At 66.2% G+C, this 13,631-nt stretch overlaps 1 protein-coding gene across 1 annotated transcript in view; it reads right to left on the bottom strand.

Annotated features, from left to right (window-relative positions):
* The window catches only part of ZFPM1 (zinc finger protein, FOG family member 1), an 82,543-nt gene that overhangs the window by 47,193 nt on the left and 21,719 nt on the right, over positions 1-13,631 (bottom strand). Inside the window, exons 2-3 of the mRNA XM_055079208.1 lie at positions 8,129-8,239; positions 5,287-5,415 (exon numbers count right to left, since the gene is read on the bottom strand). Coding sequence (XP_054935183.1) covers positions 5,287-5,415; positions 8,129-8,239 — 240 coding nt within the window. The remainder of the gene's footprint in view (positions 1-5,286; positions 5,416-8,128; positions 8,240-13,631) is intronic.

Below are 13,631 nucleotides of genomic sequence, written 5' to 3'. Positions count from 1 at the left end.
AGCAACGAAGTCCCAACACAGCCAAAAATAAATAAATAAAATTAAAAAAAAAAAAAAGGTGGCACCTGATGTTCAGTCAGTTGAAATTTGTTCTGTAAACAGTGGTCACCAGGAGAGAGTTCCAGGCCCCGAGACACTTACAGGTGAAGGGGACTCCAGTCCTGGGGCTCTGATCACACAGCCAGGTCACAGGACTGGCCACCCCCTTCTTTCTTGGACCCATGGAGCCCAGGCCACTTGACTAGCCCCCAGAGCCGGTGGGGAGCCCCTGTGGGCCCCCTGGGTTCATGACCTTGCTCCCCAGCTACGCATGGCACCCCCAGTGGACAGCCCTGAACTCAGGATGTCTGAACCACGTTGCCTCCCAGACAAGCTGTCAGAGAACTGGATGGACGTGTGCTTGTTCTCACCTCCCCTGTGCGAGACACAGTGTGCGTGTGTGGGGGAGGGCAGAGGAGTGACACCTGCTTGGTCCACCCCAGGCAAGTCCCTGGGTGGAGGGGACCCCCCACGAGGTCTGGCTGCAGAGGAGGCTCCCGGACCCCTGGGGCCCCAAACCCAGGCCTAGCACCCACTCACTGCCCTCCCTCTGTTTTCTCATGACCTGGCCAGGAGCCTGAGGCCATGGTGACCGCCACTGGACAGAGGCTCCGACGGGGGTCACGAGGTAGGTGACAGGCTCAGGACCCCACAGTCGGAAGGGACCCTCAGGGCTCTCAGCCCTTGTGGGGGCTGCCTGTCTGCCCGACCCTCTGCTTTTTCTGGACGTTAAGTGTGGAGACAGAGGGGGCGGCGGGCACCGGGGACCCCAGAGCTAAGGCAGTGGCAGCTCCCCTCCCAGATGCGCTTTGGGGATTTCAGATTACAGCTCTCAGCCATCTGCATATCAGAATTTTAAACAGCCAGCCCCTCGAGCGAACAAGGTCATTTCAAAGATAAAAATACCCAGCTCTCCGGGTCCCTGCTGCCCAAGCCCTCTCCCTTCATACTCCAGCCAGCGGCTCAAGGGAAGATGAGGGCAGGGCCAGGCAGGGCAGCCCCCTGCCCACGGCGGGCTGTAACTGTCCCCCACAGACCCTCAGCCGGGGTGGGTCCCCTGCTCTGCACTCATCCACTTTCCGAGGCAACCCCAGGGGACCCCCACCTCCCTCGGGACCAGGCCCCCGCCCCCCCAACCTGGCACCCTGCTCAGTCCCCCGGGAGCCTGGTGTGGGCTGTGCCTCTGCCCGGCACCCTCCTCCGCTCCCACGTCCACGCGGACCTCCTGACCTCAGCGCCTTCGTGCCCTCAGGCCCCTCAGGGTCACCTTTCTGTCTAGGACCCCTGCCTTCCCACCCAGTCCACGGTTGGCTCGCTGGTGGCGTTTGGGCTCCAAGAGGACGCGGGACGCCCCGGCCTCTCACGAGTCGGCGGGCGTTTACCCTGCACCATGCAGCGTGGCCTCTGCTCCAGCCTCACCCACCCACATGGCGGCGGCTGCCCGCACTGCTGAGGAGGGAGGTGACATCTCCGAGGCCAAGCGGTGCAGACCCAGCCTGGATCCCGGGCTCCTGACGGTCAGTGGGGACCCCTGGGCCGGGGTGCCCATCACCAGTAGGGGCACGAGAGGCGGGTCCCCCCTTCCCTGCTCCATGGCCACGTGCTCGGCTGGCCGAGGGGGTGCAGTGCCTTCCTGCTCGACAGCGGAATTCTGGTCTCAGAGAGCAGCTTCTCCCTGGAACCTGCCTACACGTCCCCTCCCCTACCCAGAGGCACCCGGGCCACGAGGGCGAGATGACGGCACTGAGTGGGGAGCTGCTCCGCCCTGCGTCCCATTTGTACAGATGAGGAAACTGAGGCCCAGAGAGGTCGAGTAAGCAGCCCACAGTCGCTCAGCAAAGCTGGACCCCGGCCCAGGCAGGCAGGCTCCGGCCTCTCCGCACTGCTGGGGTGGGGGTGGTTCCCACTTGAAGCAGCCACACTTGGGAACTAGCCGGTCACAACGTCCGAAAGTGAACACGATGCTCTGACCACATCGCAGCCTGGGTCTGGAGCTCTGGGGTGGCCGGGTCACGGGTGGGAGGAGGGGGCTAGCGTGGGGACGGTAACAGGCCAGGAGAGAACAGGCCCCTTGCACACCCGCACCCTCGTGTTTACAAAGTCCTCGAGGGTCCAGGACCTCGCTGTGTCTGCAGCGCGTGTCGAGAGCCCCCTGGGAGGACAGGGGCTGCGAGGCCTCCCTCCTGCCTGCTGCCGTGTGGTATCTCCTGGGGGGTCTTTGCGGCCACCTGCTCGGGGCCTTGACTGCTGCAGGCAGGGCAGCCGCGCTGCACCCACCATGCAGCTGGAGAGAGGCGCTGAGACCCAGCCTCTCTGCCGGGCTGATGTCACCTGCCCCCGGGACCCTGCAGTGTCAGCACCCTCCCTGGGCAATGGGTCTGACCCACAAGCCAAGTCTTGGCCAGCAGACAGTGGCCACAAAGGCGAGCTGGGGGCGACCACCTGCATGGGCAGCACGAGGTGTGTGCGAGCCCTGGCCTCCAGGGCCTACCCTCACGCAGCTCACATGGGAAACCGAGGCTTGGGGCCCAGTCACTCCCCAAAGCCAGACAGCACAGCGTGCGCTGTGGTCCGGACCAGCCTGCCATCCCAGAGGGAAAGGCGGGGGTGCCCCCAGGCACAGGCTGGGTCCCCAGGGCTGCACTTTTCCCCACGGGGGACGGGGCAGGAGGGGCAACTGGAGATCAACAGCCAGACTCAGGTGGTGGGGTGGGGGGAGACACGGAGGGGCGGGGCTCAGAGGGACAGCGAGGGGAGAGGGGCCAGGGAACCCCGCAGGGCACCGGGCCTGCAGCGAAGGCCCCGCTGGACACCCCTGTCCCCCAGCCGGCCCCTGGGCTGGGCACTGCCCTTGGGGATGGCGACCCAGGCAAGCCTGCCACCCTATCGCCAGCACGGCGGCCCCTGTGAGATAAGAGCCCACGGGGCCTCTCTGGCTTCCCGGCCGGGCGATAAGTATGGCCTGTTTGGGGTCTGATAGGGGGTGGCCACCACGGCGGTTGGCCGGAGGCCGCTTATCGGCCCATCGCTGCCCACTGCACAGAAATTCCTATCTGTGGGGGCCGATAGGGAGCCCCCCAGCCCCCGAGGATGCAAATAGCGCAGGAAGCTCCCGGGTGCACCCACCCAAGCCACGGCCCCCACGGCCACCCCGGGGCCAGGTTCCGACCTCCAGGGGCCTCTGCCTTCCCGTCTGTAAAACAGGGATGGTGATACTAAGTCCGCAGGGTGGGCGGGGACCGACCGGAGGACAGCTGAGGCTGGCTGTCTACACACTTGCCGCCCGGGCTCCGGAGCCAGGGGGTGGGTCTGCATCCTGGCTGTGCCACCTCCCGGGTGGTGACGTGGACAGGCCCCTTAGTTGCTCTGTGCCTGGATCTCTCCGTAAAGGGGAGGGTCGCCCCACTCCTGCCTCGAGGGGCTGCCGTGAGGCCCGCCTCGCACATTCCTTCCCACGGTCACCCTGTCCAGCCGCTGCTCGCTCAGCCCCCCCGCCTGCCCAGGGGCCGATCAGGGCCCATAGGCACCCAGGCGGTCCCTGGAACGTGCGAGCCATGCGCCGAGGCAGTGCTGAGCCGGTCTCTGGGTGCTTCGTTGTCACCCTGTCCTAGAGCTGGGGAAACTGAGGCGGCAGACTGGTCTGACCGCGGGCCCCAGCCCCACAGCGCTGTCCCCTGTGCGTGGAATGGCCCAGCCCCGGCAGGTGGGTACCTGGCTCAGCTGTGCCCGACCGGGCTGTGAGGGCCTCGTACACACGTGACCCGTCCCTGGCCAGGTGCTCCTTGTGAGGAGAGGACATCCCTGCCAGGGCCCTTGGAGCCCCTCCCCTGCCTGTCACTGAGTCACTGAAGTGGGGTGGGGGGCGGCCGAGTCCATCGCGAAGGGCAGCGGTGTCCCTGCGCTAAGCCCCATTCCTGTCTTGGGGCAGCAGAGGGGACCCCCAGCCTGTCTGACCCAGGATGCTCCACTCCCAGGCAGCACCATGGCCCATCCAGGTGGGAGACGCTGGCAGTAGACTGTTTCCCTGTGGTCCGGGGTCACCATCTAGGTTGTGACCCCCAGGCCCATCCCTCCCTCTCTGGGCCTCAGACACCTACCTAGTGTAGGAAGAGGTGTGTTAAATCAGCAGGGGGACCGGAAGGCACACGTGCCACCTCATCTGCTTGGTGCCATGCAGACATCACTAATCGATCCCAGCACTCTTTCCTTGACACCTTGGGATCCCGATGAAGGGTCCACATGGCCACTCGAACTGAACCTGGCAGGAGACCATCTCTGACGCCCCTGGGAGACCGTGGGGTTCCCCTCTGCCCTGGTGAGGTCTCCCTGACCCCCCGCAAGATGAGGCCCTTGCCATGCGCCTCCTCTCCACTGGCCACTGACTGCATTTGTGTCATCACAGCTCTCTGAGGACCCTGTTTGCTCAGAGCTGTACATCGGGTGCACAGCAGGCGCTCGATATGTGCTTGCTACATGCATGTGCGCCTGGCCCGAGTGTGCAACCTCCATTCTCTCCCTCTGTTCCCGAGGACCACGCCCTCCCTCCTTCACCCAGCAGCTCCCAGGACCCCTCTGAGCTGCCCCGGTTCCCCTGAGCCGCGTCAGCTGTGCTTAGGAACCACGGCAACAGCCAAAACGCCCAGCCTGCCCTCTACTCATACATCGGTGGACGTGGGGCGCCGCGGGCAGAACACATCTGGTGGGGCCTCCGAGATCAGAATTCCAGCTACACGTGGGGGTGGGGCAGTGCTGGGAGCACGAAACGCCTTCCAAGACGCTCCTGATCCAGGACCCGGTGGCTCGGAACGGCCTCCTGCCCCCTGCCACGTGCGGCAGCCCCCTGCCACGTGCGGCAGCCACCCCAGGGGTGGGGCCTCTCCACCCACACAGTCCTGGGCCCCCAGCTGGGCTGGGAAGGCGCAGGCACTCAGGCCGCTCCAGACTCACATTCCCACCTCCGGGGAAGCCGCGGAGGCTTATCTGCTGCTAGGGGCCTGGGGTTTAGCCCCGAGCACCGGTACAGCCTGGCGCCCCCCTCCAGGGAAGCCGCTGGCCCACAGACTGGCGGGACTGTGCAACGGGACAGACCTGGGCCCGGGGCTTCACCACCAATCTCCTTGGCCAGTGGGCCGGGCCGGTCGCACCCGCGCCGGCAGGGTGGCCAGCTCCCAGGACCCCCAGGAGGCTGGGCCCCAGGGCTGCCCTGGAGAGACAATGCCGCCAGACCCCGGTCACAGGCGCGCTTACCTGGCCCGCTCCAGGGGCTGCTGGCCTCCTCGTCCTCCATCCTTGTCTCTGGCTGCGGACCCTCCGTCTCCCCGGAGCCTCCTGGGGACGTGGGGGGGGGTGGTAGCGGTGGGGGTGGAGGAGTGGCATCTGCAGGAAGGAAAACACCAGAAGGTTCTACCGAGCCTCAGGGCACCAAGTTGCCCGCCCGCCCCGGCCTGTGGCCGGGAGGGATACTGAGGCCCACGGAGGTGAGCACGTGGTACAGTTCCCGCCACCACTCTCCCCCCACCAGCTTGCTCTCAGGGGGCGCCGTCAGACATCTCAGTTTCTCCCCCTTCATTTTTGGCCTTTAAAACCCCTCAGCCCCCTGTTAATTGCGGCAGCAAGAGCTGCCCTCCCAGCTGCTGTCAATGATGAGAGCGTGGATGGCCTACCGGCACGCCCAGGCCAGCACGCACACGCGCGGCCCGGCTCCCTGGTCTCCTCGGCCGGCAGCTGGGGGCTCCTCCGCCACGTCCCGCACCCGATTCCAGCCCAAAGGGCATATTTGCCTTCCCTGCTGGGCCCGATAACCACCGAGGCCCCCAATCGATGAGCGCCCATAAAAGCCCCCCCTTGGTGACGTCACGCGCCCGGCAGATTATTAATACCCGCGATAAGGGCGGTGATTAACATCGAATAAATCAATCACACGGTATAAAAGTCCTATTATTTTTGGCTATAAATCAACGCGGCTGGCATCCGAGCTCCAGCCACTGTGCGGGAGCCGCACTGGGCCCGCCCGACAGGCAGACATTGCTCCCGCCGTCTTATCGCGCCCATCAGCGCGTTATCACTGAGGCCTGTGCCAGGTGCAACCCCGGCTGTTTTTTTCCAGCTCCTCCCCAGTCCCGCCCCCGCCCCCGCCCCCGCCCCCACCCCGTGCAGCCCGGCTCCCAGATCAGATAAGGGGCCCGGCTCCCCAGGGCAAAGTCCACCAGTCACCAGCCGCTAGCCCTTTGGAGAGCGTGGCCCCCATTAGCACGCAGCACCCGATGATAATGGAGGTGGTGATGGGGGGCCCCTCGCTACTCCCTGGGCCCTTGGAGGGGCTGGCGCCCGGTTACAGAGGCGGAAACCAAGGCTCAGAAGGGGCAGGAGCCCGGGCCGGGCCGGGCCGGGGTGAGCGCTGGCCGCAGCACTAAACGACTGATGGTGATGGCGAAGGCGGAGACAGTAACAGCCGTGAACGGGAGCGCCAGAGCCCAGGCCCTGAGCCTCCACCCCGCCTGCTGCCCCGGGGGAGCCGAGGGTGACGGGAGCCCCTGCCTTGGTTTCAAGTCCTGCTGGCCTAGCCTCCTTCTCACTGCACAGCCTCGGTGACCCCAATGGGCTGCCGCTGGGGAAAGGGACACAGGCCAGCAGGTCTCAGAGGACGAGGCTTACTGGGGGCTTGTGGTCATCCGGGGGAGACTCTGACACTGGCACATTCTGGGGATGGGGGTCCACAGTGAGAAGGAGCCCCCCACTGTCTGTCTAAGATCTCCACCCCCCAGTCCCAGCCCTGCAGGGCTCTCCTCCTGTCCCCTCTCTGTGCCACCCCAGGGCCCTTCTCCTGTCCCCTCTCTGTGCCACCCCAGGGCCTTTGCACGTGCAGGTGTGTGTAGCACGGGCAACTCCACACGTCCTGCAGGTTTCTGCTCACTGCCACACCCACCCCATCTTGCCTTCATTCCCGGTCACACCACCCACTTACCACCCTCTAAAACGGCCCCATTTATGGCTATGTCTCCCCCATGGGACTATGGTCTGGGGGTAACTCAGCCTCTGTGCACAGGGCTTCGTGGTACGGCATGGGGATGTGACTGAGATCGCTGTCCATGGGCAGCAGGGTGGAGCGGGGGCGAGGGCAGCGGGGCTCAGAGCAGGGGACAGGGCAGAGCCCACCCCCCCCCATCCTCCCTCCGCTGACCCCCCAGCCTCAGATCCCTCTTCTGGAAAACAGGGGTGAGGGCGCTGACCTCCCCCAGGGCCTCCACCGCAGCGAGGCCCATCCTCTTGGGGGTCTTCGGGGGTCTCTGAGGGCACAGCTGGCCTGAGAAGATGGCCTGGCTTGGAGGCCCCTCCAGGGACCCGGACAGAGGAGGCCTCCTAGTGTCAGGTTAATTCACCCCTTCACCCCGGGTGTGTGTGTGGGAGTCTCTCCTTCCGAGTCCTGTTCTCAGCTTCAGAAAAGGGCCCCCAGAACCCTGGGGAAACTTCCAGGAGGGCCCCAGGAGAGGTGCCAGGTGTCCAGGGTGGGGTAGGGTGGGGAGCAAGGCAGAGGGGACAGGGAGAACCAACCTGAATCCAGACTTAGGGTTGGATCCTGCTCAGGTGCTTACAGGCTGTGGGACCCTGGGCAAGTCACTTAACCTCTCTGGGCCTCATTCCCCCGTCTGTAAAATGGGGTGATTTGCCTTAACAGGAGAACCTGCTCGGTACCCAGCCCCACGTGTGCTGAGGCAGGCGACCCTGTTTCATCGAGGGCACACGGAGGCTGGGAAGGGGTGTGGCTTTCCCCAGGTCACTCAGGGCCCATATGAGCCCCTGCCTCACCCTGGACTAGACCTTCCCCACCAGGGCCTCGCTCTGCCCACCTCTGCCACGAGGGCTGGGCTTTCCAGACCCTCTGCAGGTGTGTGCGTCTCCTCTACCCGGACCAGCCCCCGTGGGTACGGGCAGCCCACAGACACCGCTCGGTGCAACGCCCATTTCGCAGGTGTGAAAACTGGAGTCCTCAGCGGGAACTGGCTCCTGTGAAGTCGCAGCGAGGATGGGGACGCGGGGAAGGGTGCCAGGATGCCAGGGCCCAGCCTGCCACGTCCACCGCTCGACTCACCTGGACTGGAAGGGCTCGGGGGCTCGGGCTCCAGTGCTGTGGCCTCCTGCTCCGGGAGGCTGGTGTCCGCGGCCTGGGCCTCTTCTCTGGCCTCCATGTCTCTGAGGGAACCTGCAGACACAGCCCCAGGGGAGTCGTGAGGCACTGCCTCCCACGGTGCCCACAACCGGCGTCCTGACCCCCGCAGCACAGGCACAGCCCCGGGGCCGGGCGCAGTGGGGTCCCAGCAGGGTCTCGGCCCCCCAGGCGGTCAGAGGCCTCGAGGGAGCGGCCGTCAGCACGGGCGCTCCCCCAGGTCCCCCCCGATTAGATGTGCGAACCCCACCCTTGTACCCACCCCAAGCCCTGCACCAATGCCTGGGGGCCACCCGGCCTCCTGCTCACCTCGCCTGCCCTGCAGCCCCCGCCGACCCCACAGGCCACCCTTGCCAGGACGCTGGCCCCGGCAGCCCGACCCCTCCCCTCTCCTCTGTTCCAGGCGTGAGCGCAAGCGCAGCGCGGGCGTCTTCTGGGCGGGGCCTCTGGGGGCCGCGAAATGCAGGCGCACACTCTGTAGCGCCCCAGGGTCCCGGTGCACATCCACAGCCCCCGAAGGTCAACATCCCCCGGGGCTCTGCACACCCGCCCCCTGCGCCTGGGACCCCTCGTCCGGGAAGCTCCCACACTCAGGTTCTGAGGCCTGGGAACGTGCAGAGGGCGGGCGCCAGCGCCTGGCGCCCAGGAAGTGCCCGACCCGATTAAAGGGGTAAATGGCTGATGGGACACAGGTGGGTACACAGGCGTCCGCAGTCCGGCCTCCGGGGCCCACGAATCCTCCCTCAGGCCTCACGCAGGGGGTGCCGCAGGGAGCCCTCCGTACAGGTGGGAAGGCAGACCGAGTCCCCAGACCACCCAGGAGGGTGGCGAAGCCAGACCCACCAGCGTGTCCCCAGGTGCAGGCCAGGGTGGCAACCTGTGCCCGCGAGGTCAGAGGGGCAGTGCCAGTGCGGTGGGCAGAGAGAGCAGCAGAGAACAGCCGCCCCTCTTCGCCCTGCTCTGCGAATCTCCCACAGGCCTCCTCCACCCGTCTCAGCTGGGCCCTGGGGCCCGAGACAGGCGCCCGGGCAGCGCTGCCCCTGCCCCACCACCTTCCCCAGCTCCTCCCGTGCAGACACCTGCCTGCCCGCCACCCCCCGCACCACTGCCCGGCCGCACCCTCTGGATTCTAGCTCCGGCCCCACAGACGCACGGGCCCCGGGCTCCCCGGGACCCCTCAGAGCTGTAACGAGAGCAGGCGGGCAGGCGCTCACCTCCCGTCACTTCCCATGGCTGAGGCCGGGCTCAGACCACACGGAACCAGCCCTGGGCTAAGCCTCACGGTCTCTCATCAACGCACCCACAAGGTGGGCTCCGCGGCGGGCTGGGCACACCCCAGACTCGTGCCTCTGGGACAGGTGGGAGGTCTGACCCCCCGCGACCTCCCCTGGCAGACGCCGGGGCAGAAAAGCAGAGGCTCCCCGGCCCGTGGGGTTGGCCCCCAGCCCGCACTGCCGGTTGCCCTGGCGGGCAGCTCGCGGGCCTGCGTGCCTAACTCCTTCTAGAAGCCCAGGTGCTTCTGAGGCTCATTCAGAGCTGGAGATGGTGCCCCAGAGCTGTGGTCCCTCCTGCCGACGCCGGGACTTCAGGGCCTCAGTGGCCGGCTCTGGAGAATGGGTGTGAAGCCCCTGCTTTCAGGGACTGCAGGGACCAGAGCCCTGCAGCCGGGCGATGCCGGGCACACGCCTCTCCCCATGACTCTCCCGCCCAGGTGGGCCTCAGCCACCCAGGGAGGCCCTGAGCTCCTGGCGGCTCCATTTATGGGAGAACAAAGGCACCCGCTCCGCACAAAGCGTGACAGGGGCGTGAAGAAAGAGGCTGCCGGCTGCAGCAATTTATCCTAATGCTGCTAATTCATTCCAGCGCAATTAACACTCTGATAACACAGGAGACAATCACCAACCAGCAAATGGCTCCAGGCCCACAGCGGGATGTGAGGGGATGTGACGCTGCGAATCCTGCCCCAATCCTGCCCCACGTCCGCCTCGGAGCCACTGCTGGAGCCCCGGGACACCCCCGGGGCCACCTGTGCACCTGGGTCCCCACTCCGCCTGGGAGGAAGCTTTCTCCACTGGCTCGGGTGAGACGCTGCTGCTTCCCGGGGTGCCCTGGGCTAGGAAGGACCCTGCTCGACCCCTGTGGGGCCCTTTATGGTCGGACACCCCAGCTGCTGAGCCAGGCCAACCCACGGCCAGGCAGGCGGTGTCCTTGCTGTGTGACTTCAGGCAAGTCACTCCACCTCCCTGTGCTCGAAAAGCACAACAGCTCTGGCCCTGCAGGACGAAACTCGGTTTCCCCTGTGTGGAGCCTTGGTCAGCGCCTGGTACGTAGTAAGTGCGCGGGAACCACCACCCGTCACCAGCATCAGTTGCTACCACCCAGCACCCAGCAGGGCAGTGCTATTATTATTATTATTATTATTATTTTTTTTTTTTTGCGGTACGCGGGCCTCTCACTGTCGTGGCCTCTCCCGTCGCGGGGCACAGGCTCCGGACGCGCAGGCTCAGCGGCCACGGCTCACGGGCCCAGCCGCTCCGCGGCACGCGGGATCCTCCCGGACCGGGGCTCGAACCCGCGTCCCCTGCATCGCCAGGCGGACTCCCAACCGCTGCGCCACCAGGGAAGCCCGAGGGTATTGCTATTATTAAGCACCGCCTGCATGTGAGCCCTGTGCTCAGCATTCTACAAGTGTCTTCCCTTAAGCTCCCTGCCCACCTCGTAGCCCAGGGGTGGAGGGCGGTGGGGCAGGTGTGTGCAGGGCGGGGCCAGCGAGAGGCAGGCCCCGATGCCGGGCACGACGGGCGAGCGCCTGGGAGCCTTCCGACACCCCAGAGGTGAGGCCGAGTCATGCCCACTTCGCAGATCAGTCAACGGAGGCCCAGCAAGGCGGACCGACCTGCCTGTGGCCCTTGGCAGGAGCCCGGCTCCCCAGACACACCGCCCACGTGGACGCTGCCGAGGCCACAGCCCTCCTCTGCTCCAGGTGTGGCCCCGGGCCCCCCCCCCGCCCTGCCGGTGACCCGGGGTGAGGGTGACACTGGCCCCACTGCCCGGCGGGCGGGAGAGGCCCGGGCAAGGCCGAGCACCTGTCCGGGGGCGTCCACGGCTGGTGACGGTGGTCACCAGCACTGGGCACGGCCCCCGCTGCCCGAAGCCCCCCAGTTATCACGGCGAGCAGACGCCCCGCAAGCCGATCCGTCTCCTGCTCGTTAAGCCGGACGCCGAAATGGAAATGAAAACATAATAGCTGTTTGATTGGGGGTGAGATATTTTGCATATTGGCTTGGCGCTGATAGCGGAATTTCATCAACTCCCTTTTTTCATGCTTTAAGACTGAATGACGGAGACGGGCTCTGGGCAGCGGGATGATCCCAAGTCCCTTACGAGGCCCAGGCTGCCGATGACTGGCGGCCCTCCCGGCTTTGATGTGCAGGCAGCCGCGGGTCCTCCTGATGACTGCCCCGGAGAAAGCCGGAGCTGGCAGCCGAGGAGGACAGCATCGCCCGAGGTGGCCCTGGGGTGAACCTGCCAGGTGGGGTGCAGAGCGGGGTGGCTCAGAGCCCTGCACAGGGAGTCCGGAGGCCCCGGCCGAACCCCCGCTGGCCCCTGCAGACCGTGCCCGCCCCCCAGCCACTGGAAACATTATGAGAAACAACCGGAGCAAAGCCCCAGGAGCCTCCAGCTGGACTCCGCGCTTGACCTCGGGCGTGGGTCTTTCCTGAGGCCCCGCCATGTGGCTGCCATTACACAGCCATTTACGCCTCTGTGGGGAGAGCCTTTGTGTTCCCAACGCACAGAGGAGGAAGGAGAGGTGGGGGCACCTGCCAGGCCCCCTTCTGTGTCAGGGTCGGAGCATGAACGCAGCCCCGATGGCCTGGGGGTGGGGTGGACACTGGTGGGCACGCGGCCCTGCTCGTCCCCCGACATCCCCGCCTGCACAGCCTGGGGTGCGGTGGACCTGAGCGCCCACGGCCTCCTTCTCCACTGCCGTTCACTCCTGCGTTCTTCATTCACACATGAAACCTCCCCCGAGTCCATCTCCCTGCACAAGGTCCTGGGGACCCTGCAGCAGCCAACACGTACCCCCCAGGAAAGAAAAGTGAAAAATGCAAGTGTGGTCATTGCCACCAAGGAGAGATGGAGTGACAGTCAGGGGAGGCTTCCTGGAGGAGGTGACGAGTGAGTGGCGATCTGGGATGGGACAGGAGGCTGCCTGCGGGAGGGGCTGGGGAAGAGCACTCCAGGCAGAAGGAAGAGCAGGACGCTGCGGCCTGTGGCCTCGTGCAGGCCACGCCGCCCCGGGCCCAGCTTCCTCAAGGAAAGCTGTGGGTTATAGCAGCCTCGTGTCATGGGCTGGGGTCAGGGTTCAGCAACGTGGTGCCAGTGGGTGCCGAGCACAGATCTGGGGTTATTATTGTAACTGTTGTTATTGTTTCAACTCTCCAGGGAGGTGCCACACCTGCCCCTCTCGGGGTGGGATGGGGGGCGGGGCATGGACAGGGGCGTGGGGACCTAGGGGCACGGCTGGAGGGAGGGGAGGGAGGGTCTGGGGCCTGGGGAGGGCAGTGTGGGTGGAAGAGAAAGACCTCCCCCTAGGCCGGCGGGAGGCCCAGCCTCCCGTCCCGCTGGCCCTGGTCAGCCGGTGGGCGGGAGGGGGCATGGCGCTGCCAGGGAGAGACCCTGGCCTCTGGGCGGCACACAGCAGCCCGATAAGGGCCCGATAACAGAGAGAAAATAGCAACAGATTCAGACTTTCCCACCGCCGGGCAGTGGGGCAGCTCGGGCCACGGCAGGGACAGGAGGCGGTGGGGACAGCCCCGTTCTCCCTGAGGGCGGCTGCGCTGTGTCCCGGGGGCTTGGGCCCCTCCAGCCAGGACAGGCTCTGGTCCAGCTGGTGCTGGAGGACGAGGAAACAGAGGCCCCGAGCACAGAGGCGGCCCCAGCCCCTCGGGACCATGTGACTTGTTCTTTACCCCCAGTTCTAACAAGGAGCTGGGCTGATTTCCAGGCTGAGCTGCATGGAGAGAAGCGAGTGAGAAGGGGAGCCCGCAGCAGGGACGGGGGCGCAGGCGGAGCCCAGCGTGCGGGGCTCCGGTGAAGGGCAGGGGTGTCCCACACCTCAGAGCCCAGGGCTGGCAGGAAAGGCGCAAAGGGGGGGAGGCGGGCAGACAGGGGCAGGTTCTCGGCCCCAGGGAAGGTCACCAGGGCCTAGAAAGGGTCCCATTTAACCGGAACTTCTTAAAACTTTTGCCAACGCTTAGAAGGAAGGTGGGTCCCGGCCCATGGTCCCTGAGCAGCTCGCACAGCACAGGGGTGCAGGCGTCGTGGGGGGAGGCCGACGATCTGGGAGGCCCCCTGGGCGCCTGTGGGTCCTCTCACGCCCACCCTCCCGCCAGGGTACCAAGGCCCAGCACGGAGGCCGGGCACC

The sequence above is a fragment of the Physeter macrocephalus genome, chromosome 17 (assembly GCF_002837175.3).
Source record: "Physeter macrocephalus isolate SW-GA chromosome 17, ASM283717v5, whole genome shotgun sequence".
NCBI lineage: Eukaryota > Metazoa > Chordata > Mammalia > Artiodactyla > Physeteridae > Physeter > Physeter macrocephalus.
This window is presented reverse-complemented; position numbering and strand designations above follow the sequence as displayed.